At 39.4% G+C, this 26,389-nt stretch overlaps 2 protein-coding genes across 3 annotated transcripts in view; both read left to right on the forward strand.

The window, feature by feature from the left end:
- Positions 1 to 3,175, forward strand: part of cachd1 (cache domain containing 1) — a 61,643-nt gene extending 58,468 nt beyond the window's left edge. Inside the window, exon 27 of one of the 2 annotated variants that reach the window (XM_066663337.1) lies at positions 1,306 to 3,175. In XM_066663337.1, the coding sequence (XP_066519434.1) occupies positions 1,306 to 1,553 (248 nt within the window). In that variant the 3' untranslated portion in view covers positions 1,554 to 3,175. The remainder of the gene's footprint in view (positions 1 to 1,305) is intronic. The other variant, XM_066663338.1, reaches the window with a different exon arrangement.
- An 8,517-nt stretch (positions 3,176 to 11,692) lies between these two features.
- raver2 (ribonucleoprotein, PTB-binding 2) overlaps positions 11,693 to 26,389 on the forward strand; it is an 81,410-nt gene continuing 66,713 nt past the window's right edge. The window contains exon 1 of the mRNA XM_066663340.1: positions 11,693 to 11,988. Within this exon, the coding sequence (XP_066519437.1) occupies positions 11,731 to 11,988 (258 nt within the window). The 5' untranslated portion in view covers positions 11,693 to 11,730. The remainder of the gene's footprint in view (positions 11,989 to 26,389) is intronic.

Consider the following 26,389-nt stretch of genomic DNA (forward strand, 5'->3'; position numbering starts at 1 on the left):
CATTCAGCTCAAGGGGTTGTTTTAAAAAGCGAATCGATTTGGCTTTTGTTTGTGTACACACGTGTGTGTTAGGGCGCAGTGTTTGAGGTTTTTTCAGTGTGCTCTGACTCACTCCTGCACCACCAACACACAGTGCTGTATTCGCCTACAGCTGTGTAACTGAATGTAGACTTCAGAGTTTAAAAGAACCTTCCTGACCAGATATTAGTCTACTGTCAGATTGGGCAGATGTACCTTATATCTGTGAGCTGGCTTTGATATTAAGATTTGTATGCTAGGACAAGTTGCCCTGAGCAGCAGGTCTAGAATCAGCAGCAGACAGCATTTTAGCAATGTAGCATACTCATACAGAATACTGAGGGTCTTACAGGACCTGGGGCCAATTTGAACCCTAAGCACATTATTGACTTATTATTTTTAGGCTGACAGAATTCAGATCAGCAAAATCTTATATATTCTAAATAAAGATAAAGCAGTATTTGCTTTATAGACACTAGTAGTTTATGATTGAATAAAACTGAATAAACCACCAGAATAAAGATCATCCGGCTTCAAATGACATAAATACCCTCTTTCTTTGCCTCTGCCATAAACGGTTAGAGAGGTTATAGATTTGATTTGCTTGTATCTTTGTCTATTTGAATTGGCTTTGTGGTCGCTGTGTCAGGAGCATTTATGATTTGGAGATGTATTTGAATATAAACCTTGTTTCCAGAAAAGTGGGGACACTGCAAAACGTCAACAAAGAACAGAATGCAGGGATGACATTTGAATGCATTTGAGAGGCTGAGTCTTTTAGAAATAACCACTCTGTAAAATACTGCAATGATTCAAAAACAGACACAGTTGTGCATGGGCTCCAAAACACTTCTGAAAACCTTTTTCTGTGAACACAGTTTGTCGTTGCATCCATATTTATATTATTACAGACGCTGTCCTTGTCCTTTCTAGTCTTTATCTTTTAATAATGTAGCAGTTATTTTACTTTCATGTTGAGAGTCCTCTGAAACTTTCAGACAAGTCCGATACAGATACATCAGCGATATTAATTACTGAATGTGGATGTTGCTGGATGTATATTGAAAAATAATGCTTATTTGAAAGGCTTGCAACACAATACCGCAGATGTTGGGGGAAATATGCTTTCTCTGCTTCACTGTGACAAGGCAAATTGAAAAGAAAATGCAGAAATACATGTCCTAGTGGTTTAGCCAAATAATGTTTGTTTCCCTGAGGATGATATATATATAGTATATTTATTTTTGAGGTATGATGTCTAACCGTATGTGTACTTTTGTGTCTCAGGTTACAGCACTATGAGTCCACAAGAGGACAGTGAAAACCCACCCTGCAATAATGACCCCCTCTCAGCGGGAGTGGATGTGGGCAATCATGATGAGGATCTGGATCTGGACACACCACCACAGACCGCTGCTCTGCTCAGTCACAAATTCTACCCCTACCGACACACGCACACACACCATCCACTGCACCCCCACACACACCACCTGCAGGCGGCCGTCACCGTTCACAGTGTGGATGCAGAGTGCTAAGGGCCTCTGCCGCCTCAGCCTCCCCCCTGGCCCCACACACACGGCATTCCACCTTTGATGCCACTTCACTCCAGCCCTGCCTTCATCCTTCGCTACCCCTTTCAGCCTCGCGGCAGGTGCTGCACCTCTCAGAGAGAGAAAAGGACAGGGCCAAGCCCTCCTGCAGAACCCCTCTCTGATGAAGAACGGCCAGCAGCACAGCCTGGACTTCACCAGGAGCTCCTGAAATCATAGTGCCACCCACTGAGCCTTTTTTCGAGGCTGTGGATGGGTGAATTTGCACTTTTTTAAGTGCCATGAAGCATCTCAAATTTTTTAAAGGAAAAAAAAATGAAGATGAAAGGATTATTTTTCTACTATTTATTTAACTGGAACTGGGGGTGAAAATTAAAGACTGGAAGAATTCCATGAACTGACTGATTTTGTCAGACTGCATGGCCCATGAACTCTAGTATCAGGCCATTTTTTTCCTGGACTGCCAAGAAGCAGCAAACAGTAGGATGTGTACCACATTGTACGTCACACACTTTACTATGAGAACGTTCTTAAGCTCAAAAAAGGAATTTCAAATAATGATGGACGTTACTGACTGTGCTGAACATCAAAGAGAGAGAGAGCGCGAGAGCACCAGCCATCTGTGAGTGGAGGCAGAAATGTGTTGCTTTTAGAGAAGCTTTCATTTGTTGGATGGTTTGCTCCAAACCTGTTATGTGTCATTTGTGACAGTGTGAATGAGGAAGTGATTCTCCAGTCTGTAAAAGTGGCCAAGGGTCTTAGTGCTTCGAGTGTTTTACCCCCAGCCACAACACAGCTGAGTGTCCGAGACATTTTAGCAGTGACCTCAAGAAAAACTGCTCAGACATACCACTGTGTATAAGCTTTCATCACAGCGTCGTCATACCTGTCTAGCGCTGCCCAACTGTTTCATTCGATTATGTGCGTGACAGACTTATGGAGATTAACTCTTGTTAGAACATTGTGTGTGGGCACAGACTAATGGTTTTTCCCCCCTGATGATGATGTCATACATTTGGCTTTTTTTATTTTTATTTTTTTTTAAGTGAAGTATTTCAGTATTGATGAGATGTTTTATTTTTTTCTGATGGAAAAGCAGAAATAACAGAATTCCTCTGAACACCTGCACTTTTTGTCACATTGGCCCTCTACTCCAAATGTTAATTTTGATTTTATTTGATTAAGAATGAAAATGGCTGTTGTATCCAGATTAAAAAAAAGGTATAAGATGCATATAAATCTAAACTTTTAGCTCAGTAGCTATAAATGAGTTCACTGCTAGGGCCACTATGATATTCCTGATGAAGAGACTATAGGCTGGATTTCAAAATGGTGAGAGACAAATGGAAAAATGTGGAATTTGGTGACTGGAGGAGATTAATATCATTTTGTTGTGATCATGTCGATCATGTGTACTTTGTCCATACACCATCTGGATAATGTGTTCACGTTTGTCATTGTTTAAGCCAATGCTATTTTTTGCAAGAATCTTGTCATGTTTCTATGTACACTGGTTGGTGCCCATGGCTTCCAGCTCCTGCATGTCCTTAAAGACACATTGGTAAGCTAGCTGACCGTGGGAATTCATTGGTGATATTAAAACAAGAACTTGCTAAACAACAACTTGCTTTTTTGGTTTTCATCAGTCTAGTCTAGCTGAAGAGTCTTTCCTTCTTAGTGAATGCTTCCTGTAGACACATATATTAGTGCAGCTGTAATTTATAAAGTGTGCACTTGCATTCTTCAGATCGTTCTGTTGAGATCTTTCTGTTCAGGACTGAAATGTAAACACCATCTTAAAGGAACACTAGGTAACAGTTTGGTATTTTTGCTCCTCTACTACCCCTGCAGCTGCAGAGTGTAATTCACTTTTACAGCAGTGTCCTGAAATCAATGGGAACAGTGAAAGGGCATTGGCGGTGGTTTACTATCCCCCTCCAAACATTACCTAATGCAGTTTCTGTGGTGTTGAGCCTGGAGTAGCAATGAGAGAGTACCTTTTCTCCCTATTACAGGTCAGTAAAGCCTCACAATGATTTTGAGGCTATAATTTAAATGTCCAAAATACTACCTAGTGTTGCTTTAATGCATGCCTTCTGTTTATAAATGTCCTTTAAAGCTATTGCACATCATAGCGTGGCATGTAGAAGGGTCAGCAATTCATAATCGTGGGCTCTGCATGCTGTGAACAGCATTTAGAAATTACCCTGGCATCCTGACACCACTATTTGTTTACAAAAGCAGCCAAACCGCCACTGTGGAGCTTAACGCATAATGAAGCTACTCTTTACATTGTAGATTTAACCCTCCAGCTCAGTTGCAATGCTTGGGATGTTTTCAATCAGCTGTGTCTCAAATAAAAACAAAGACAGTAGTCCCTCAAATATCACTGAAATGTGCTGAAGTCTGATATATTCCAGTTTATTGTACTAAGAAGGACATTGTAGTTGGAATTGTAAATTTGCTTGAGATAGCCTTTAGCCTAGCCTGAACCCCACTGCAAAGGTGGCTTTGCTCTTCTAGCCAGTGATTTATGCAAAAATATTTCCCATTTTCCATGACCATTCTGAACTGCCAGTTGTTTATTTAATTATATATTGGATACAGCAGAGTGTATTGGTGCTCTACTACCATATATACCAAGAATGTAGCAAATTATAAAGCTAGCTACTGCTCTCATAAGGGTTTCATTGTAATGTTGGGTGTACTCTTAAGTGGCTTTCAACTGTCTAAATGTTACTGGCTGACTGCTTTGCTCCAGTGTTCCCCCATACCCAACACCTGAAAGAAATTAATCAGAAAACATTTTTACAGTAGTAACTTTAGGCCTGCCACTAATACAGCATGTAGAATTATGATGTTAAACTTCATCACCTTGTGGCTCAAAGTGCTTTTTTTTGAGTATGGTATGGACATTTTCTGTACTTAAAGGAACAGTAAGTAAGATTTGGCATTTTAGCTCTTCAGCTCCCCCTACAGTTGCAGAGTGTAATTTACTTTTATAGCATTGTCCAGATGGGGTGGTTTACTACCCTCCAAAATTGCACAGTATAGTAATGACAGAGGCTGTATTCTCCCTATCACAGGTCAGTGGAGCATCAAAATGATTTTAAAGCTTTCATATTTCAAAATTCTGCAAACCCTTGCTTTAAAGCACACTTAATGCCATGCAGCAATAGAAAGAGCAGTTTAAGGCTTGTTCTGTGAAGTGCACAGTACTGAGGTAGCCTTTTCTCTCATACCAATAAAACTACTTCTCATGAGACATATTACGATAACTTCTTGAATCAATATGAAAGTATAATTTAGTAGTGAGCATTATTAGGATAGTAATTATTAATAATTTACTGATTATTAATTGCTCATTTTTACTCTTGAAACATCTTGCATATCTGTACCAGCCAGAGGAGTACAAATGTAAACCCAGTTGCTTTTATTTAGAAAGATAAAACCAGTCACAAATCAATATGTGCAATCCAGTTTCAAAGCAAGTAAAACATTGTGTATATGAACTCTTGAAATTGTTCCATTAGAAATCAGGATGTGGACAGACTTTTGCAGATTGTGATTGATTAGGTTGTAAATAGAATGACACATGAAAATTGGATATTTCTTTCCCATTAGATGGCGATTCCAACTTTCCACACCCTCTGTTGTGGATTAACAGGAGAAATGGATACTGCCAACTGTTCTGGACAGATTTAATCTTGTGTTTGGAATTACATTTTTTGTAGTGATTAGTAAAACTTAGCCTTACGTGCATTGGAAAACAAAAACAAAACTTCACACACAAAATTACTTCACATGAAATTAGCCAATAAATAATACTTGTTCAGTTATAATAATAATAATAATAGTCAATTATTTGATCAAATCTGTGTGAGATCCATATCCAAAAAATAATCTTAAGGACATTTGTATTTTGAATGTACATGGACCTAAAATAATGAATCATAGAAATACTGTATTTGACATGAGATTTGCTTTTGTTGCATCTTAAGTGATATTATTATTAAACATCTCTTTTTAAAAACCGTATTCTTAAGTAAAAATATAGTAATAAATGGAGGGGGAAATAAAAGGAAATATGTAATAAGTGTAGATTGACCACAGGGCATGGAATGGTAATAACTGAAAGTTGATATGGGCTGAAAAACATTTCTGGTAGTCTAAACTAACTGATATTTAAAACCAAATCAGAAGCACATTGTCATTTTGACCTGTTGGCCTTATCCTGAGTGCTGAATAATTGGGTTTTTCTCTTTAGCATGACACTGAAAATAAAGAAGTAGGAGATTAGTGTGAAAGGTTATGACCAAACAAAAAAAAGGCCAGTCAAATCCACAGGACAGGCTTAACATTGTATTCTTGGAGCAGAGGCCGCTAGCTGCAACCTGTTTCATTGTGAAATGATCAATCCCTTGCTGACCTACATTGTTAACTCCATGCTGAGCCCCATAAATACAGAGCTGAATAATGACAGCACGCCATTAAGGTCAGAGAAAGAGGAAAAAAGCACTTACAGTATCCTTACTCTCATGCACATGATGGCTTACAGATTACAGAGGTGGATGGAAGTGCTATCTGAGTACATTTACTGCACCATAAGATGCTTACAGAGTATTATCGATTGAAGGATTTTATATACTGAAATACACTTGCTCTGTCTGGTTACATAAAATTGTAGGATTTTATCAGTAGCTGTGCTGATTAAATGTGGTAAAGGTACTGTGCAAAATCATAGGCCACCTTTAATTTAATAAAACAGCCAGTCATATTCACCTCTTGCATAATCGGTATTATTAGGTAAAATACAACCCAATTTAAAATGGTTGTTGCACAAAATGGAAATAAACACAACATGCAAAAATGTGTAAAGAATTTTAACCCTGTATTTAATTGAAAATAAGACAAAGCCTACATTTTGCAAGGTATAATTGAGACATTGATTTGATGCCAGTAGTTAATTCCAAAATAAGTTGGGACAGGGTGTTTTTTGAGGATTTACATTTTGTACAGCTGCTCTGTATTTCTGAAAATGGGGTTGTGTAACTAATATTCTTCACTATTATTGTAACTAATATTATAAATACATAATACTAAAGGGTTTCATTATTTGGAGAAAATCATACTCCAATATTCATTACAACCTAAAAAATGCCTCCTGGTCTCTGACTTTCTCAAAAGTCAAAACATTAAAATTACCCACCTGTTTCAACACTTTTTGTCCATTTACTCAGCTCCACTTTTCATACGTGTGCACACTGTAGTTCTAATTCTGGTCTTGAATCCTACAGTACTACCACAGAGCATTCATTGTCTGTAACCGCTTGGGCACAAGGCAGGAACACACCCTGGAGGGGGCACCAGTCTTTCACCGGGATATCTAAAAGTTCTTATTCCAAATATATTTTTACTCCAAAATTTTAAGTGGCAAACTTTTTATATTTGGTTACTGAGGTTAGGGTTAGGTGTTGTGTTAATTAACTATATTTATCATTATTCATTCATTCATTGTCTGTAACCGCTTATCCAGTTCAGGGTCGTGGTGTGTCTGGAGCTTACCCAGAATCACTGGGCGCAGGGTGGGAACACACTCTGGAGTGTGCGTCAATCCTTCACAGGGCGACACACATTCACATCTATGGACACTTTTGAGTAGCCAATCCATGATTGTTTTTGGACCATGGGAGGAAACCTAAATTGACATGAGAACACACCAAATTTCTCACAGTCTGTGTGTGTGTGTGTGTTGCACGGGTAAAAGTGGATCAGACACAGCAGTGCTGCTAGAGATATGTGAATATTTCTTCAGCATCTGAAACTATTATGTTACTTTAGTGTAAAACTATTGCTGCTAAATATCACAGTAATAATTTGTTATTCAAGACAGTAACTAAGGAAAATCAAGGCTATGTTCAGGTAAGTTTGCAGCCACAACCACAACTAGACAAGCTGTTATAAAGTATGGCCAGCGTGTTAGGCCATGTGCAGTTTATAAAATTATAGCCCAGCTGGATTTAACCATCATACAACGATAATGCATTGTCATCATCATCATCATCATCATCCTCTTCTTTGCTGCTTAATCCATTTCAGGGTTGCGGATAAAGCTTTTTTGGATTTTTGCTCCATTTATATCTGTTTTGGAGCTGATTCATGATGCTCAGTATCAGTCCAATAACTCCAAACTCAAGGACATTTAGTGTTTAAATGAAAACGTAAGAGCTGCTATGAAATACCAATGACTCCTGTCACCTGCAGATAATGGAGAAAAGTTGGAGCTTGGGTCACGTGGTTTAAAGAGTGCTTGGAGAGGACTCGTTTATCAAGTGGAAGTAGTGGTGCATAAATCCATAAATGTTTGAAACAGTAAACAACATAATTCATTTGCTGCCTTGTAGTGCTGTTCCGTATTTCACATTCAGTCTATGAATTTTCAAACAGTAACATTTCTCCAGTTCTAATCTTAAGTGGGTTGGTAGCTACGGTTACTATGGCTTTTTATTTATTTGGAAACCCCATCTTGTAGATTTTTCAGGTTACTTGCATTTATCATTTTTTAATGTGAATTTTAATCATTGCTGCAATACAGTTTAATGTATGGAAAGCAAGGGGTATACAAAGCTTTAGTCACTGGAGGGTGTGTGTGTGTGTGAATGGTGGTGGATGGGATTATACAGAAAACTTGAGTAGCACTGTTCACACAATAATCCAAGCCTGCCAAAAGTCTCCTTGGTAATGGAACTCTTAGGTGTTTCCTTCCTCCAGACAATAATACTGTGAGATTTGGATGTGAATAGGCCATTTAAAACCCTATCTACGTTCCAGTTAATAATCCTCGACTGTTTCCTTACTACCCTTCTGTCCTAAGAAATATATACAGAAGGGAAAGATTACTTGTAGTTAGTACAGTTATCTCTTTTCCTTTCCTTCTTCCTTCCATCTCCCCATTCACTCATGCACAAAGAGAGTTCATTATTGGGACACGGATGGCAGGAGCTTCAGTCACAAAGACTGCTCAACTGGTGATTCAGTGGGAAGCGTAATTAAAGTAACATTGGCATTTAAAGAGTACATCAGGGATAACTGTGGTTGAAAATGAACAGAATCACAACTGTTCCTGTTGACTGAAAATGTCAGCGCAATATGTTGGCAACAGGAAGGGACATCAAATAGGGTTGTAGTCCATAAACCCTGCATTAAAAAGACACATAAACATTTGAGAAATCACTGGTATGAAAACCATAGGCACTGATCAGTATAGAAGAGTAGAGATGAGTCATCCTTCAAAATATTCTCTATTAGATGTGACATGCACTAAAAATATGACAGATGCCTGAACCGCTGCAGCAAGTGTGGGCCAAGGATTTGGATATTTTCAGGGCATTTTGAATCCATTCATTCTCTTATAGTGAATGATCACTACATAGTTATAATGAGTGATCACCTCTGCCCAGTGATAATACATTTCTGTTCCAGTGGGAGTTGTCTCTTCCAGTATAACATCACCTCATTCACAGAGCATCTATCTATTCATCCATCTACCTTAATCAATTCATCCATTATACCTCTGTCTAGCTCCATTCTCTCTGATTATTATACAATAGACCATGCCTTACTTATTAATTTCCTAGTAGGTATTGATTAATAAGCCTATTTGTAAAGGGTTAATGTCCTCAGAATTGTTTTCTTGTTTTACATTACATCCCTGACTGTAAATATGCATGTTCATGTGCTCTGACACAATGTGAGGGAGGAGATTCATACATGAATAAATGGCCGGTGGTTTGGGGCTGGTGCGGCTGAGCCGCCCCCGCGCCACTCACCGGTCCCAGCTGGAGAAGAGTTCAAGGCCTCATCACATCAGCTCCTTACATAAACGCGCTCGTCCCAGGTGCCCCATTCGCCTGCTGCGGTGCTCGCCAGCGCCCACACGCCACTTTTCCCTGCATTCGAAATATCCTCGTCTCTTCTACTCCCACTCAGTGATGCGCTGAATCACACACACGTTTAGCTGTGCAGCTTTGCTCTGAGGGTTCACTATAGCCCTGGTGGAGTGGATTTCTGCTGCAATGGAGTGGCTGCTTTCCCTTTAGGAATCATTTGGAGGTCATCACCATGAACCCACAATGTGCAGAGTGTACTGGATTTGGCAACTGTAAGCACATGAATCAAACCTTGCGCAAGCATAGAGGATTTGAGTATATGTTTGTGTGTGTATATTTAGCTCTTTGTAGGTACCAAATGACAGGATGACGGAACAGCGATGATGTGGGAGCATCATTTTTAAATGCTTTTATTTTGAGCTTTCATCTTTTAATAGAAATTAAAAACAAAATGATTTTCTTTGGGTTGTAGAGGACAAGAGTAGGGTGATGTGTATTTGCAGGCTGGTTTTTTTTTTTGTTTCTGTTCTAGGCTTCAGAATTCAATAGAAGCATCTCACAAAGACAGCATGTGTGACGCATCCAACTGGAAAATGCTAGTAGTTTTACAAAATGTATTATAGCACATATTGTACATGATTTGTATTGGTATATTTTAGTAAGTCTGCTTGTTACCACTATGAACACACATGATATTACAGTAAGGCAGTTTTTTTCTGTTTATTTCCTGTCCACTTCCATGGGCTAAAGTTATGCTGGTGTTCTAGGCTAAACAAAATCTGGAAATCATAGAGTGTGCTCTTGGTTATTTTTTTCTCCTTTAAAGTGTGCAGTTTTTTCTAAACATTGCTGAGGTGTTTTGCAGTGTGCTGCTGGAAATGAAAAGCGCTCATTCATGGGCATGTTGAGGGCTCCTATGAGAGAGAGAGTGCCAAAGGATGGCATTTAACGCTTAGTCTGTGCACACCCACGAGAGACGGCCTGGCGCTCTGACACTCTGTCATTCATTCCCACATCAAATGGCGCTAAACAAATGGAATATTTTCTACTAGTTCCATTTAGGGAGGAATTTCAGTGTGTGCTGTCTCTTCAGCCATCTCTTTGAATACACTATGATTTACTTTTCAAGGACTGATGTCAGGGTGGACACAGTTTTATATCAGAAGAGAAAATTTTGCACTGGCTCCATTCTGCAGGATCATAACATTTGGTACTGCCGTAGTGCTTGTGTGTGTGTGTGTGTAAAAGGTTACAGCAGACCAAAGATAAATGGCTATTAGAGAGGGATCAGGCTGCAGAGACAAGCTATTAGAAGTTGATTTGACCCTCTGCACTGTTCAGGTTTCTATCAGTGGAGGTCGCCAGTTGTACCAGATGGAAAAGACCTGGGAGGGTCACTATTTCTCTCCCACTCACTCACACAGCCTCACTCTCTTTTCACTCTCTCTATTCTGATTTTTTTAAGGACTGTACACTGTTATCAATAAATATTATATATCACTTGATTTTACCTATTTATTGTCAACGTACAACATGAAATATTTTCCCCTCCACATTTAATTCATATGTGGCAGTGAACACACACACACACAAGAGCACAAAGGGCAGTGAACACACATCCGTTGTGGTGGGCAGCCATCCTTTGCACCAGGGAAGTTAAGTGCTTTGCTCAAGGGCGTTTCAGCCATAGATGTTGAGGGAGGAGACAGTGCTGTTTGTTCACTCCCCTGCTCCCAATATCTTACTGGTCATGGTGATTTAACAAAAGACCTTCCAGTTATGTTAGCTTTAATATACACAAATGCCCACACCTTGCCTATTAATACCACTAACCCCAAAATTATTTGTAAGTAAATAACATTCATTTGTTTGATATAATAGTAGTATTAGTATTTTAGGTAATAATAATAATAATAATGGAGATATCATATATCTATTATCTGTACCATAGGAAAGCAAACGGATATTACATTTTAAATGAATGAAATAAACATTCCTACTAATTCTTCTCTCTATCATTTTTCTCCCATCTTACTCACTGTCTCGCTTTCTTAATCAGTTCTCTATTTTCTCTTTTACTAGCTAAATCTCGCATATGTTCTCTTATCCTGTTTCCATGTTTTGTTTTGTTGTTTCTTTTCCCATTACCCCCTCCTCCTCCTCCTCCTTCCTCTCTCTCTCTCTCTCTCTCTCTCTCTCTCTCTCTCTCTATGGATGGGTTTCGCCCACCTCAGCGCTGCTGCTCCGGCTCACTCTCCACAGAGCGCCTCAAAATGGCGGCAGCAGCTTCTTCCCTTCCGCCGCCGGACCCGCTCTCCTCCAGGCAGCGCGGCTCTCCTCGTCCACTCTCCGAGAGCCCCGAGAGCCGGCAGCAGCAGGAGGAGGACCTGGCTGCGGCGGGTACCATCCTGCGAGACCTGCCTGACCTGGAGCTCGAGGAGGTGGAGCGGAGGCTGGAGAAAACTCGCCGAGAGCTGAGCAACAGGAGGAAGATCCTCATCAAGAACCTGCCGCAGGACACCACCAGCCAGGTAACTTTCACCCGTCACTGAAAAAGTTCGCCACATGGCCTTTCCCTCGCCTGGTTGCTGTTGGGTTTTGCTATATATGGGAGTACTTTTCTTTTAGTCGAAGCAGGTTGAGTTGTGGAAGTTTTTTTCCCTGTTTCTGTGCACTTTTAAAAAACCACTGATATGAATAAGAACGTATCTACGTTACTTCATCCAGACGTGTGCACTTCTTATTTTTACTTTATTATTCAACATTTAAATAACTTAGGCCAACATTGTGGGTTTTTAAACTATGTGAAGCAGATGTACACGTTTGAATGAAGTTCATTTATAGTTACACTGGAATAAAATGTAATAGTGAATGATGACTAGAAGAGTTACTACAGCGCCGTTGACTACCATTAGCACGGAATTAACGGTCTGAGCTCGCTCGCCAACGAAGGGAATATCGGATATTAACGTTAGTGCTAATAATTTTATGAGTACGGCTGATGAAGAGTCCTCCGCAGCATTCCTGTAGTTTATTGCCTACTTTGTACGGAAAGTGAAATTAGTTCGGCAATATGTGTGTCACAGAATCAACATGAGCAGGGTTGACATTAAAGTCTTAGTTTGAAAGTCTAATATTAGCTAAAATATGGACATTTTCAAAATTTTCAGCTAAACGAAGAGTATATATCTTTGTTTGTATAGCTAACGTTACTGTTGAATTTCACCGTTGCCTCAAATGTACTTTTTGTCGTTTGTTTGAGGTGGTGTGTAATAAATGAATCCGTATTATTTCGACGAGACCGTTTTACAAAATGTAGCGTGTCCCCAGATGACGGTTGGTAACACGTCATGGGATGATTTGATTAAACGTGTTTCCAGAGACGGGCGGCACGGTGGTGCAGCAGGTAGTGTCGCAGTCACACAGCTCCAGGGGCCTGGAGGTTGTGGGTTCGATTCCCGCTCCGGGTGACTGTCTGTGAGGAGTTGGTGTGTTCTCCCCGTGTCCGCGTGGGTTTCCTCCGGGTGCTCCGGTTTCCTCCCACAGTCCAAAAACACACGTTGCAGGTGGATTGGCGACTCAAAAGTGTCCGTAGGTGTGAGTGAACGTGTCTGTGTTGCCCTGTGAAGGACTGGCGTCCCCTCCAGGGTGTATTCCCGCCTTGCGCCCAATGCTTCCAGGTAGGCTCTGGACCCCCCGCGACCCTAAATTGGATAAGCGGTTACAGATAATGGATGGATGGATGTTTCCAGAGACGAAAAGCGAGGACATACCCCAGTTAATTTCCCTATTTTCACTAAATACTGTTAAAATAAGAAGCATAAAGTATCTGTTTATCAGTGTCGCTGACTGTCTCATGTTCGTTATCTATTTAGACGCTGCACTTTTAGCCTTATTTAAATATATCGATATTTTACTTCTGAAAGCATGGGATACACATGGAAATGAATATTAGTCTTTAGAGTTGTAATACGCAGCGCATAAATAAATATGTGCATCACAGAGGAGAAACCCCTTAGAAAACAATGTTAGCAAGAGATTAATAGGAGAGTAATAAGTGCATTTTAAGCCTGGCTAACAAGTGAAAATATCTTACTGTAAAATGACCAACTGTCTGAGTGTTTATGCTGCCACTGAAACTTACCTCAAAACCCCAGCATGCTCGAAGCCAAAGGAATGTCACACACAGATTTTCACTGGCATCTGGTGACTCTCACATCGAAAAAGAACCCTCTCATACCTCTCAGATTGGGATTAAAACCTCAAGGGATTCCTAAAGATGTTGCAGCCAACTGTGGCTCACAAGTTAATAAAATAAGTCCCTGTTTATGCTAAGTGATAATGAGCTGGTACGTTTAAAATGTTAAAGAGTAAGTCTGTCTGGGCATTCGGCATGATTTCAGTGCAGAAAAGTCTCCTAAGCTCTATTTAGGAAAGTTCATCTTGTATGATAATTTTTAACGAGATTTCTGAACGGTTCTAAGTGGTCTGAATATGTGAAGTGGCTGGATGTGGGTATATTTTGTAGGTGAACTCAGTGTGAAGGCACTGGCTGTGGCATTTCTAGCTGAAGCTTTGCACATTATTAGTGCCTGTAAACATGATGGATGCTGGGGACCTTGAGCAAAGAGTAATATTTTCAGAGATGGAGACAGCTCAGACATCCGGATGCGGCCCACGGTTAATTTCCAGTCTCATACAGTCAGGTAAGGCAGTAAGAGAAACAGACTTAAGGTTGTGTGTAGGTCTAAATCTGAACTCTGAATGTATAGGGGGTGCTTTCCATTTTAGAAAGTGTTTACTGATGATGTGCAGCTCCATCTGCATGTTCTGCCTTGGTGTCAGTGAAAGCCGTTCAAAGGCATACAGGCACATTAACAGACAGTTTATGTCATGATTGACTGCATCCCAGCGAGGGAAACCAGGCAGGGTCTGGCAGTAGGTGAATATACACAGCAGTCCTTGTTATAAACACACAGCTGCTTGAAATCAACTTTTGAAAAACTTGGAAGTGGACCAGGGGGCTTGCTTTAAATGTGTTAGTGTTTTATATTTAAATCATTTAAATTCAAGCAATGTTTCTTCAGATTTTGTCTATAGCAGGTGTCAGATAAACGCCACTCTAGTGATAAGGTCACACAGCCAAGACTTTTCAGTAAGGACACGTGAGACAATGCGTGTGTTGCACATCATGCTATTTCTTCTGTTGCTCTCGCTTTCAAAAACTCTCTCTCTCTCTCTCTCTCTCTCTCTCTCTCTCTCTCTCTCTCTCTGCCTTTCTTGCTCTTCCTCTTTCCAGGCAGCACATGTACTCTTGTTTTTATACCTTATTCGGACATCTCTTTCCTTTCCACATGCAACACACACAAATACAAATTCTGTCTCTCTGTCATATATATATCTGTGGTTGTGTGTGTATGATAATCCATCAGAATTAGGAATGGGAAGTCATATAATATAACTGACACAAACCCCAGGAATTTCTGAAAGATCTAGCAGCAGGGATTCTTAACAACCATTGAAGACTTTGTAGGCCACAAAAGCTGACATCGGCCTTGTTTTTGATCTATGTTTTCTGTTTTTCACCTCACATGCTGAAAAAACAATAGCTTGTCATCAAAGATCATTAATGTAGAAATTATAAAAATAGATTAGGGTCTCTTGCGTATTCAGACTTGTTTTCTCTAATTTCCCTATAATGTGAGGGCATTTTTGCCCACAGAATATACAAAAACAAGTGTATGCATACACACACATGCTGCACGTTATGGATCTCTCTCTTGTGAATAATTCAGATCCCAAGTGGAACAGGTAATGTTGGGCACAGGTTGAGGTAACAAAGACACATAGAGAATACAATTGACTGGATGGCTCTATGTCATATGATGAATACCATATAGCTTCCTTCCTGTGTCAGCAGCAGATGTCAAACATTAGAACCTGGACACACACAAACACATTTTTATAAATATATGCTCTCACTCACCTTACAGATACCTCCACAGTGTGGGTCAGTGTTTTATTTGTGTTAATTCTTTGAGCCCATGCTGACTCTGAAATGCTCAGTTGTTGAGAAGTTTGTGAGTTGTAGGCAATAAGAAGTCATTAAACAGCAAGGATCCTTCAGCGTCTCCAGAATGAATCTTCCTCCATATCCTAGTTCTGAATTGCTGTTCTGTTTGTTTGGGACTTGGCTGTTAACCTGGGCAACCACACAGCATCATGAGCTCTTTATCTGAGAGGACTTTGGCTGTGCTAGCATGGGTTTGCAGCACTGTTGACCAGCTACTGTCTCTAGACACATGTATACTTAGGCCTGCTCTCTGGTAGATAAAATAAATCAGTAACACTGTTCTGTGGTGAAGGATGATAGTGATAAAATTAAAGGACAATTGTCAGGACAATTTCTAGTTTTAAACTATTTTTGCACTTCATTCATTCATTCATTCATTTATTTTGTAATCACTTGATCCTGTGTCGTGATGGGTCTGGAGCTTACCCAGAATCATTGGGTGCAAGGCTGGACCACACCCCAGACAGGGCGCAAGTCACTCACCCAGTCACTCATACACTCACAGTTATGGACACATTAGCACAGCTAATCCACCTACAAACCTGCATACAAATAAAGTCATGAAAAACCACGGGTACTGCTACTCTGTGTTATAAAATACTTATTTTAAACCTCACAAAGCTTCTTCCATTTGATTGTTCTGTTCTGCATCTCTTAATATTAAACTAAAGGGAGCCTTGCCCAGTATTGAAAAAACAAATGACCACATAAAACAGATTTTCAGAAAGAAAAACAATATCTAAAATGTCTTGAATGTGCTATTACTTGCCATTTCCAGTCAAACAAAAGATATATAAAGTTTACAAAATAGCATAAAATAATGAAAGCACACATTCTGGGAGAAGGGACACATATTTATGAACTAAAAAAATATATAAAAAATTAATCTCATATATTTGTGATAATATTTATTATAATAAATAAATATATATTTTTTTGTTTATGCTTATTTTTCAAACATTTGTGCATTTGGGTGTATGTGCATTTAATTAAGGGAAAACTGAACATTTTTATTGAAATATTTTAAAGAATTGAATGGTGAACCTGAATGTTATACCATTTGATACTATAATGTATTCATAAAGCATTTGTGAATGACATTATTCTGTATGTCAGCCGATCAGTAATGTAATGTGCAATTATTTGTCATTGTACAACGAAATCTGTGGCAGTGAACACACATTTTAGTGCACTAGGGGCTGTGAACACACACCCAGAGTGGGGGTAGCCATCCACAGTGCCTGGGGAACAGTTGTGGGTTCAAGCACTTCATGTGTGGATGTTCCCGCCAGTCTTGGGGATTGAACTGGCAACCTTCCGGTACCAAGCCCAGTCCTCTAACCATTATGGCTATATAAATAAATGGCTATTGATATTTGACAGTTGGGAACTGATAATCATACTTTGACAGTTAAAGCTTCACTGTTTAATCAAAGCAACTAAAGTCCATTTAATGTGTGAAAATTATCTGTGACTAAATTTTCACATTAGTCAGACCCTACTGTACAGGCACACCTCATGTGTGCTCAAGCGAGTGACAGCAGTCTGCCTGCTCCTCTGGAGCCACTCTGTCTCCCTCTACTTAAAAAAAAAACAAAACAAAAAAAAAAAAAACTCCAGATGCTTCAGTCATGCAACTCTAAAAGTGCTACCTAACTGCTTTGTGTGATTACGATGCAGACTGGTTTGCAGTGCTGAGGACCCTGTGGACCTAAGAGTTTTGTTGTTTCCTTGCTTAGGTGCACCTGATTCAATTCAACAGCTAATTAACAAGCCCTTCCTGAGCTGAGTCAAATGAAACAGAGCTGGAAGATCTCTAAAATGTGCAGTGCATGTGGGCTGGCATTGAGAACCAGTTCCAGAGATGGTCTAATATGGCTTAAGCCTAAGGGAAATATCAGAATCAGTCTAGCTGTAGAAGACATCAGTATAAGTATATATTCATCTAAAAAAGCCTATAAAATTTAATATAAAAATAAATACCCATTGCTTCTTCAAGATCTTGAAGAAGCAATCTATATTTATTTTTTCTTCATCATGATCTACCCAGGCTTTTTTTTTGAAAGATTGCCGATTGTAATAAAGGTGCATTCAATGCAGCATGATAGTTGTAAATATACAATCATATTACATCTGAGTGTATTGTATTATATTGTTTTTGTTATGACTAGCATGTTAAATTTGGGCTAGCACCTTAGCCTGGGGCTAAAATTTTAGCTCATGACAAGCATGTTACATCTGGTCTCTAGAACACCACTTTATTGTTTACCAGCTGCAAAAGAAACCAGTCTAAAAACAGAATTCCTTCATGTAACTGTTTAACTATGTAACTGTATTTTTGACTGAATGCAATAGTGCACTGAAAATAGCATAAATCATGTATTTATGAGCAATATGCCTAAGATTAGTTCAAATAAAAATATAAATGTTTCTATCTATGAATTTGGATAATTCAACTGAAGTTTAGACTGAATGTATCTTGTAGTGAATTGGTTATTTAGCAGGGACCAAAGCTATTATTATTACAATGTAGGTTTAAAATATGTGACACGCATACAACCCAGTCAAATTCAGGAAAATTAACTTGACCAGTTTTCAAGCAGAATCATAAATAATCAGTACAGGTAGTTTCAAGAACAAAATGTAAAATTTGTAGATGTGTTGCTTTGGACAACCAAAACCATGGATGGTTTCTCTATGTCTAGGCTGCAAACTCAGACATCTATCCTCAGAAGAACTGTCCTCTGAATACTTCCCTGTAAGGACTAACAGCTCTCTAATATGGAATGGTCAAACACAGCTGGGTGGTGATATCATTGTACAGGGTACACCTCTCTAGGCTGAACTGAAAGTTTTGCCTTTAAACACACTTTTCTCATTGAAACGCAAGAGCTGTTTCAAACAGAGCATCTCAACATTTCAAAAGCATAAAAAATATTTTTAAGACAAACTGTGACATTGGTTTTTACCAAGTTAAGTGTACTTTTCCTCAGGGACATGTGTACACTGTGAACGATTGGCATGCAAAGGATACATGGGCTTTTTCTCAGTAGATTTCCATGTGTTCATACATCCTCATTCTTGCTTGACATCATCTTCCACTGCCTAAATTACTTCCCTTGTATTCAAAAACTCAAACTGCAGGAACAGTTAAAATATCAAGGTTTTCTTGATAAAGCCTGAATTAACAGGATGCATAAGTCCATGACTTGCCAACAATAATGACCTGAAAAGTCCATTTTACGGTGTGCCATCTTGACTTTTTCCTTTCCCGGTGACTTCTCAAGGTTCTTCTCAAGAGCATTCTTCTGTTAAACACAGGTCCATTCTTCACATTCTTAATTTGAGAGTCTTTCAGTAGGATTTTTTTCCAAATATCTGAAAGAAGGCTACATTTCTCAGCTGTACACAAAGAATTCTTTACATTGAAACAATCTTCTGTGGCATATATACAGAGAAATGTAGCCTTCTATTTCTGCCTAGACTTTGAGAAAAGACCATGGTATACTTGTATATACAATATCCATGTTAGTTTTCACAACAGGTTGGGCTATGTCCAGCTCTCCTCTATTGAACTGAGAGACCACTGTATATAGAACTGAATTATGAAGTTTGTAATGTTTTAGAAAAAATCCAGGAATTAAACATTATGTGAAATAATTGTAAACATTTGGAACATGTAAAAATGTGTGTTTATGGCAAAACTGCCATTATTGTTCATGTGCTAATACAACTCCTTTCTGAACAAATGATTCCATGCTGAATAAAGAATTTGTGGATCCTCACCATAATTATAGTCACAGTGTGAACAAGCCTGCGACCAGCAGTGAGCCGCTGCAGCAGAGTTATTAGTCAAGGCTTTTGCTAGAACCACAGCAGATACTAGACTGCCTCAGCATTGTGCAAGAACATTTAGCTATGTTTGTGATGATAGTAGCAAGCTTTAATGATCTTGGAATTGGTTTGTGTGAACAATTTCACTCGCCATGGCACACATTGCAGTTGGGCCCCACAATATATCATTCCTTAATCTTTGCAATACTCATATCACATAGCACTAGAGAATGCCACTGAACCTCTAACCACTCAGTGTATTTTCCTCTATGTTGTAAGGATCTTGACCAATCGCTGTATTTTAAAGACAAAGCCTTTAATTTGCTGGGCGGTTATTTCATCATGTTAATATATTTTTATACTGACACTGATATTATTACTTTTCAGTTTTAACATTTTTTGCAATATGTTTTAGAGAAATTATGCAATGTGTCAGTGGTATCATTCACAACCCAGCTGTGTTTCCGTTGCCAACAGTCTTAAGGAGAGTTCAAGCTGAGAACGTACAATGGAAATGAAACTCAAATCTTTTTGACCAAAATAATATGGTTATCTGAGTTTGATGTGGTGTGCACTGACCGCTGAACACAACTCCTAATTAGTATGTAGTGACACTGTGACTGTTCCTTTTTTCTATGTCATATAATCTGAGACCTCCCCCTCACTATGATTGGTATTTTCCACTGTATCCTTTGTTTTGAGACCTACTCCTTGCTGTGACTGGTCCTAATGAGCACATTGACTGTTTTCAGAACTCCCCCTGACTGTGACTGGTCCATTTTTCTAAGCTCCCAGTGATTCTTATATTTTTCAGTACTTATAACAGGATATTTTTGGCAGTTCAAATGCCTTTGATTATTTTGCCATTTTGATTTCAATTCTGATTAGAGGCACCTTACTGATTTAAGTGTAGTTTGTGTCCTGTTGGGTCTTTTTTCCTTTGGATTCTAGAAAAGTGGAAACTAGAACAAACCAGTCTAGTTCCTATCAAGACCTTATTGTAGCATTCATTTTATTAATGCTAACGTAAATGTTTAATGCTGTCTTATGTGCTGATTTAATACAATTAAAAATAAAATAAAATTGTGATAATACATCCATCCATTATCTGTAACCGCTTATCCAATTTAGGGTCACGGGGGGTCCAGAGCCTACCTGGAATCATTGGGCGCAAGGCGGGAATACACCCTGGAGAGGACGCCAGTCCTTCACAGGGCAACACAGACACACACACACATTCACACCTACGGACACTTTCGAGTCGCCAATCCACCTGCAACGTGTGTTTTTGGACTATGGGAGGAAACCGGAGCACCCGGAGGAAACCCACGCGGACACGGGGAGAACACACCAACTCCTCACAGACAGTCACCCGGAGCTGGAATCGAACCCACAACCTCCAGGCCCCTGGAGCTGTGTGACTGTGACACTACCTGCTGCGCCACCGTGCCGCCCTGTGATAATACATTTTATTAATATTGCTTGCATTAATATTGTATTAATATTTTGCAAGACATACGCATTATGTAATAGTAATGTATTGACTGTATCACACAAATGTAAAGCAGTTGTTTGCATGTGTACTTTGAGTGCTCTTAAAATGCCTCTCTTAACTTTGGCCTTTAAATAAACCCTGCAAATGCAAGCAGTCTGTCTAAAACATTTGATTAAAGCCCTGTGCACCATTTGTGTGTGTGTGTGTGTGTGTGTGCCAGTGCCTATGCCAGGATTATATCACATTGTGGGGACTTCTCTTCCTTGGGGGGAACCAAAAGCTTGTCCCCACAACAAATTTATGGTAAACAAATTTATGGTAAAATTAGGTAAGGTTAATGCAAACTACTGGTACTAATAGCATGAGCCTCCACATAGTAAGAAGTTAATATAATGTTCTAACAATGCATACAGACAAACTTGTGAAGGCTTCAAGCATCAGTGAGCTGCTGCCGGTGCAGTTTTTAGTCAAAGCTAGCCACAGTAGATTGCCTTGTCATAGCTCAAGAATATTTAACAATATTTGTGATGATAGACACTGGATTTAATTAATTTTGGAATGAACGGATATGTTTATGTGAATATAAATATTGTACGGGGTTATTAGAATTAACCCAAGGAAGTAATGCTCTGCCCCATCTCTTTGGATTTACAGATTATTTTGCAGTGTCATTATACTTTAGTGGCTGCTTACAGTATGCGTCCATTTGCACTTTTTCTGCATGGATCGTGGGTGTTTCTCTGCGGTCATAAAAATAAAGAATCTACTTGGCTTCAGTCAGGACCAGAATGTTAAGTCTGATTGGTTAAATGCAATGTGATGACTGAATTTGTCTGCATACAGTTCAAATTTGTTCAAACTTCCTTGCCACACAGCACCACACTGGAGACTTTCATAGACACACAATGATGAACAGAACATTTCCTCCTAACATCTTAATCCACACCCATGTGCTCATGTGCCCTATTCTATCAGCCAGGATTTTTTGCCCATTTAAAGGCCATTATCGTGTGTGTGTGTGTGTGTGCGTGAGAGAGAGAGAGAGAGAGAGAGAGAGAAACAGGTTTGTTGAGCAGATTCTGCAGCTGAAGCAGGCTTTATTGTGTTGTGTAGTCTCTGTGGCTCTGATTAGAGAGTGAAAAAGACAGCTCCATGCTCTCTGGGAGGGCTTAGAAAAGTGAATTACCAAAGACTTGGCTCCATTAAACTGAGCATCAGATAGGATGTGATGGGACAAAAATGAATTTATGCATTTGACCAGCTGGATTTAGGGTTAAGAGTTGAGTGTTGAGTTTCATATGTTCATGGATTGTGTTTGATTGGTGGAAAGAAAGTGTGCTGATGCACTCTAATATACTGTACACATTGGAGAACCAGGGCCGGATTTAGAAATGCACTGTATTCACTGTAAATATTACAAAGACTATATTTCATATGTTGAAAATTAGTGTTAGCACAGAATAGGTATCGGCTATAGTGAGTACCGATACCATAGGTGTGTTGAAAATGACCCTAGTCACTACTCAATATTCCCTACATGTAGTAAACAGGGCACTTTTCGGGACACACCCCATGAAGCAGATTGTGACACGCATGCATGTTCATAGATGCATCTTTAATGCAATTTAAAGTTGGGACAGATTATAAACAATCTGGGTATTTCACACTACATGACTGCTTTTGACGATTTTTACGGAGACTGGAAAAATATCACACACACTACACGACTGGGAATAACACACCACACGAACGCAAAATTCGCAACCAAACATGCAACATTTCTCTGAGACACATAAATACAGTCGTACAACTTGCTATGCTGTTTGTGTAGATGTAAATGTTTGATATGCTGCAATTGGTCTAAAACACGATTTTGAGGCAAAAAAAAATTAAATCTGGCTAATAGTCGTGTAGTGTACCCCAGTTTAAGGCATGTCAAAGAACACTGACTTAATTTAATCATCCACAAAGAAGCACGCTAACACAGGTCAGCAGCAGTCCTTAGAAAGTGCATTTCACAGTCGTGACAAATCCTCATGACACTGTAAAAAGCTGTTCAGTCAGGCTAGACTCTCTTCCTACTTGTAGTAGTTACTGCATTGTGGAAATACTTCTTTTTTCATGGCTCTGAAAATTGCATTTAATAAAGAAGCAAATGTTGTTCATTCAAGCTTATTATATCTTATTAGCGATACAGAACACTTCTCTAACAAAATAAAATCCATAAGTATATGTAAGAGTTCGGTTCACGCTGCCACTCACCAGCCTGGGGGTGTGGGCGGAGTAGTAAAAGAAGCTGGCAGCAGCTCTCAAAACTCAGTATCCCAGAAGCCCAAGCACTAATTAGTGCTGATTGAGGCTGGTCAGACACACCTGTTGTGTATAAAAGCCTAACTCAAACCACAGTTCTGTGCTGCACCGTTTTATTGGGGCAGACGGTATGGTATTTAGCAAAAGATCTAGAGCTACATAAAAATAAGTTTAGAAAATTAAGTTAATTGGCAAACAAGTGACATAAGTGCTTACAATGGTGCATCTCAGAGTCTTTTAGACATAAAGAATGGTTTACCACTCTTTAAAAAAAAAACTGCATTGGTAAATAATGCAACTTAAAATTTAAAGAGGAAAGGGACCATATAATATGTATGTTTTTGGCTTTGCTTTTGAGAAAGAACTAGCTAATTTAGCAAGTAAAACAGGACACATTTTAAACTTTTATATAAGCACAGAGACATATCTTTAGGTCCTTAGTTCCACTTACTGCACTGATAGTGATGTAGCAGTTTCACTTCTGGAAATTGCAGCAGTTATTTATTTTGTTAATTAGTTGTATAGGAACTTAAAGGCTTACTACTTGTTTCTGTGTGAAAAGGACATTGTATCTTTAGCTTGTGATAGTCTTGCATATGTTTTTTTAGGGTTCTCCTTTTTTGGCCAAGATGTTTTCTGTTATTACTGTTCCAGGCAAACAGTGATATATATATATATATATATATATATATATATATATATGTATGTATATCTTCTCTTTTCCTGATTTCACCATATGTAATCGCCTTTTTCTCCATACTTGTTGCTTTGCTCAGTCTAAACATGAGTCAAGCACTATTGCAGAGAGTCAGGCTGGTTCAGCGCTGTGAGTGAAGAGACTCAAATGTATTATACGCTGTCTACATAAGCACAAAATAAGAGACTTGTTTTAAACATGTTTTTAGACTTGGGGTGAATTTCTTTTCACCCTTTAGCCCTACTGGTTAGCCCTAGACCTCTGTTTTTGCCTAGAGATAGGGCTGTCTCAATTCTCATTGGGAACTGGAGGGCAGAGGGTTAATATGGGTCTGTCCCAAAAACTAGTGAGCTGTCTAACTGGAGAGCATTTTACATTTAAAATTTTACAATTAAAATCTGAGATTGCATCAGTGCGACCAGCCGTTTGAGGGCAAGAAAGAAAAAGTCTCTGCGACTCTGAAAGTCTCCCTGTTGTTCAACAGCACATTAGGCCCTATCATGGTCTAAACCAATCAGAGATAGTGAAGGGTGGGACCTCTCTGATTGGCGGTGGTCCAGATATTCCTGTACGCATGTGTACATTTGAAAATGCGTGTGATTCAGTCAGACAGAATCAAGAGGATTAACGAAGGTCCCCTCGTCTTAAGTTAGGGGGGGTTTGTGTATATCAGAAGATGAAGCAAAACTATCCTTCAGGAAATGAAAAGAGGGAACAACAGTGAGGTAAACCTGTGACTGTTGTTCTTAAGGTTGGATTATTAATAAATAACAGTCTACGAACACAGCCACGGGAATTTACTTGGATGTCGCGTGCACTAGCTGCTCTCCATGACGTTAAAAGCCTCGCAGTGTTAATTACAGTACCGACACAGAAGCAAACTTTGAAGCAGAAAAGTGAAAAGTTAACATATACCTATGATTTTATACTGTCTAGTACACTTTAAACTTTCCCAAACACACCAGTAGAGTTTAAAGGTTCTCAGGGACTCCTAATTATTATTACCAGTAGATTGACCAGAGGAGGATACCCCTTGTGAGCCTTGGTTCCTCCCAAGGTTTCTTCCTTAGCTGAGGGAGTTTTTCCTTGCCAATTCTGTGAAGCTGCTTTGTGACAACATCATTTATAAAAAGCACTATACAAATAAATTTGATTTGATTTAGAAGTTGCTTACCATTTCATTCCACATTAAAAAAATGGCATAGTTATTTCCAAGTGCTACATTAAATGCTGTTGCGATATTCACACAGTCACACTAACACCAGAATATCTGATGTTTTCGTTACACCTTAAACTGTGAAACAGTTACAGGTGCCTGGACAAAACTACTGCATAACTTAAGCTGACACAATGCTGCAAGCTAGAGTATAAACAGCTATATTTGCTTCTTTTTCTTCTATTTCACATTAAGGGCTTGAAGATGTTACAGAATCTGACAAATTCTGATTTGGATGCTGGAGCCCTGGATCATAGTGTGTGCCTTCCTGACATGTATGCTGTCCCAATTCTTAGATACCTCATTATGCTGTCTACTAAGATATCTTAATCTGGCCGACTTTTAAGGCAGCATCTAACTCTTTTTCAGCCGCCAAGGCAATCCCATGATGCAATGCAAGAACAACTCCTGTTTCGCTCTTCTTCCACAGCAAAAAATAATTAAAATCGTGATTATAAAACAGGAAGAGTAGAATCCACTGCGTTGAAAGGCTGAGACAATGCTAGCCACTGAGGTAAAAAAAAAGGAAAACACCTGTTGTTCGTGGTGGGCTGTAGCAAGCAGTGACACAATCACTCTCTAACGAGTGTCTCAATAATCTATATTAATCAATAATCTGCCTCCTGAAGACAGACGACCATTAGACCACTGCCTCATTAAACTACTGTCTATAAAGTCGGTGCCTACCTAAGCAGCTCATAAGGTTTTGGGACAGGCCTAATATGGTGCTTTTCCACTGCATGGAACCTACACGACTGTACACGACTCGGCACGGCTCTTTTGCTTTTCCACTTGCCAAATCTGGTACCTGGTCCCCGGGAACTGGGTAAGTTTTCAGTCCCAGCTCACTCGGGGTTCCAACCGGGCCAACTAGGTACTAAAAGGTCAGGCCACTTAAAAACAGGAATACCATGGTCCTTAAACCAGGTACTGGTAGTTTTGGCACTGTGTACAGGTGCCAAGTCCTGTTGGAAAATGAAATCTGCATCTCCATAAAGTTGGTCAGCAGCAAGAAGCATGAAGTGCTCTAAAACTTCCTGGTAGACAGCTGCGTTGAACTTGGACCTCAGAAAACACAGTGGACCAACACGGCACCCCAAACCATCACTGACTGTGGAAACTTTACACTGGACCTCAAGCAACGTGGATTCCGTGCCTCTCCTCTCTTCCTCCAGACTGTGGGACCTTGATTTCCAAAGGAAATGCAAAATTTACTTTAATCAGAGAACATAACTTTGGACTACTCAGCAGCAGTCAAGTCCTTTTTGGAAGCAAGATGCTTTTGATGCTGTCTCTTGTTCTAGAGT

The sequence above is a fragment of the Hoplias malabaricus genome, chromosome 3 (assembly GCF_029633855.1).
Source record: "Hoplias malabaricus isolate fHopMal1 chromosome 3, fHopMal1.hap1, whole genome shotgun sequence".
Lineage (NCBI taxonomy): Eukaryota > Metazoa > Chordata > Actinopteri > Characiformes > Erythrinidae > Hoplias > Hoplias malabaricus.